The sequence below is a fragment of the Heliangelus exortis genome, chromosome 28, assembly GCF_036169615.1.
Source record: "Heliangelus exortis chromosome 28, bHelExo1.hap1, whole genome shotgun sequence".
In the NCBI taxonomy this organism is placed as follows: Eukaryota; Metazoa; Chordata; class Aves; order Apodiformes; family Trochilidae; genus Heliangelus; species Heliangelus exortis.
In genome coordinates this window covers 2,259,672-2,261,149 of record NC_092449.1, presented here as the reverse complement: position 1 = coordinate 2,261,149, position 1,478 = coordinate 2,259,672, and the positions used below count along the sequence as shown (strand labels likewise).

General features: G+C 62.3%; 1 protein-coding gene across 1 annotated transcript; it reads left to right on the top strand.

Moving 5' to 3' along the window:
- On the top strand, positions 1 to 966 carry EBI3 (Epstein-Barr virus induced 3). The gene is made up of 3 exons (XM_071727426.1): positions 1 to 211; positions 463 to 626; positions 745 to 966. Exons 1-3 carry the CDS (start codon positions 1 to 3, stop codon positions 895 to 897), a joined length of 528 nt encoding a protein of 175 aa, XP_071583527.1. The 3' UTR covers positions 898 to 966.
- Positions 967 to 1,478: the final 512 nt, after the last annotated feature.

Below are 1,478 nucleotides of genomic sequence, written 5' to 3'. Positions count from 1 at the left end.
ATGCAGCCTCTCACCCAGCTTGTCCCTCTGCTTCCCCAGGCATGGCATGGGGGGGGCACAGAACCAGAGGAGTGTATCCACACGGGGCCGTGGAGCTGCTCCTTTGGGGATGTGTGGGTGTTCTCCCTCACCCCCTATGTGGTGAACGTGATGGCTGTGAATCCCCCGGGCACTGCATCCTGCCTCCTGCCTTTCCTCCTGGAGAACATCAGTGAGTGCTGCTGGGACCCCCATGACTTCTTGCCAGGGACTAATCCAGCCCTGGGGCTTCCTTTGAGCCTTTCCCCTCCTGTTTGCTCCCCTGCGTGGGCTGTGGAAACATCACTGGAATGATTCACTGGGTGTCAGCCTGGATTGCACAGCTTGATCAACAGGGCTGGTGGACGTGGTGTCCCTGTCCCCAGTAGCCCCGTGCTGGATCCCCCTCATCCTCATCCCTTCCTTGTCTCTCTGCTTTGTTAGTAAAGCCGGACCCTCCTGAGGACCTGCGGGTCTCACCCATCCCTGGGGAGACCAAGAAGCTGCTGCTGGAGTGCAGCCCCTCAGGGTCCTGGCCCTTCCCAGAATACTTTCCACTGAAGTATCACATCCTGTATGCCCAGGAGGAGGGCTCTGTCACCAAAACGGTACTGCCTGTCCCCTGCTGCATCCCACATGGGGTAAACAGGCACGGCTGAGGGGACACATCCCCGAGCACGGCTGTGTCCTGGCCCACGGGTGACCTTAACCCTGTTCTGCTCCTAGCTCAGGCCGTACGAGCAGACATCGTACACACTGACAGAAGTGAGACCTGGGGCTCTCCACCACGTCCAGGTGGCTGCCAAGGACCTCACAGATTTGGGGGAGTTGAGCGCCTGGAGCTTGCTGGCCTCAGGGACACCCTGGATGGAGCCATGACAGGCCAGGCAAGCTCAGTGTCTCCTTCCCCACCTTGCTCCTCCCCCTTGTCCCCACCAAGGGACCCCAGATGCCACCCCAGCCGCTCTGTCCCTTTGTCCCCAGCCTCCCCCACCAGTTACTGGAGGGACTGACCAGAAACAGGCAATAAACCAGCGTGAGGCTCGGGTCCCTGTCCTGCTTTTGTCATGTTTTCCACAAAGCAGCTCAGCTGAGCCCTTGCTGGCTGCCAGGCTGGGCAGGCAGAGGGGAGGGCACAGGCTCCCTCTGTCTCCCACCACCTAAACTGGTCCATGTGGCCAGGACTGGTCCCTGCAGAGAGACCAGGGGGCCACTTTGCCCCTCCTAAGGCTTTGGCCGGTTCTGGTGCCTCCATCAGGGCCCAGACTGGCCCCCACCATGGCCTGTATGGTCCCCGTGTCCCCTCTCCATGCTCTGACGTGGCCCCCAAGCCCCACACTCGCCCCCTCGGCCACCTCCGGGGTCCCAACGCTCGCCCTGCGGGCAGACGGGCGGGATCGGCGCCGCTGACGGACGGCAGCGAGAGCCAATAGCAGGCGAAGATCCGCCTGGCGACGGCC

What these genes read in the sequence shown, in the direction of transcription:
- EBI3 (XM_071727426.1), top strand. Translation starts at nt 1, where the DNA reads ATGCAGCCTCTCACCCAGCTTGTCCCTCTGCTTCCCCAGGCATGGCAT. An exon ending in TTTCCTCCTGGAGAACATCA is followed by an intron (nt 212 to 462) that starts GTGAGTGCTGCT and finishes CTGCTTTGTTAG; the next exon opens with TAAAGCCGGACCCTCCTGAG. An exon ending in AGGGCTCTGTCACCAAAACG is followed by an intron (nt 627 to 744) that starts GTACTGCCTGTC and finishes TTCTGCTCCTAG; the next exon opens with CTCAGGCCGTACGAGCAGAC.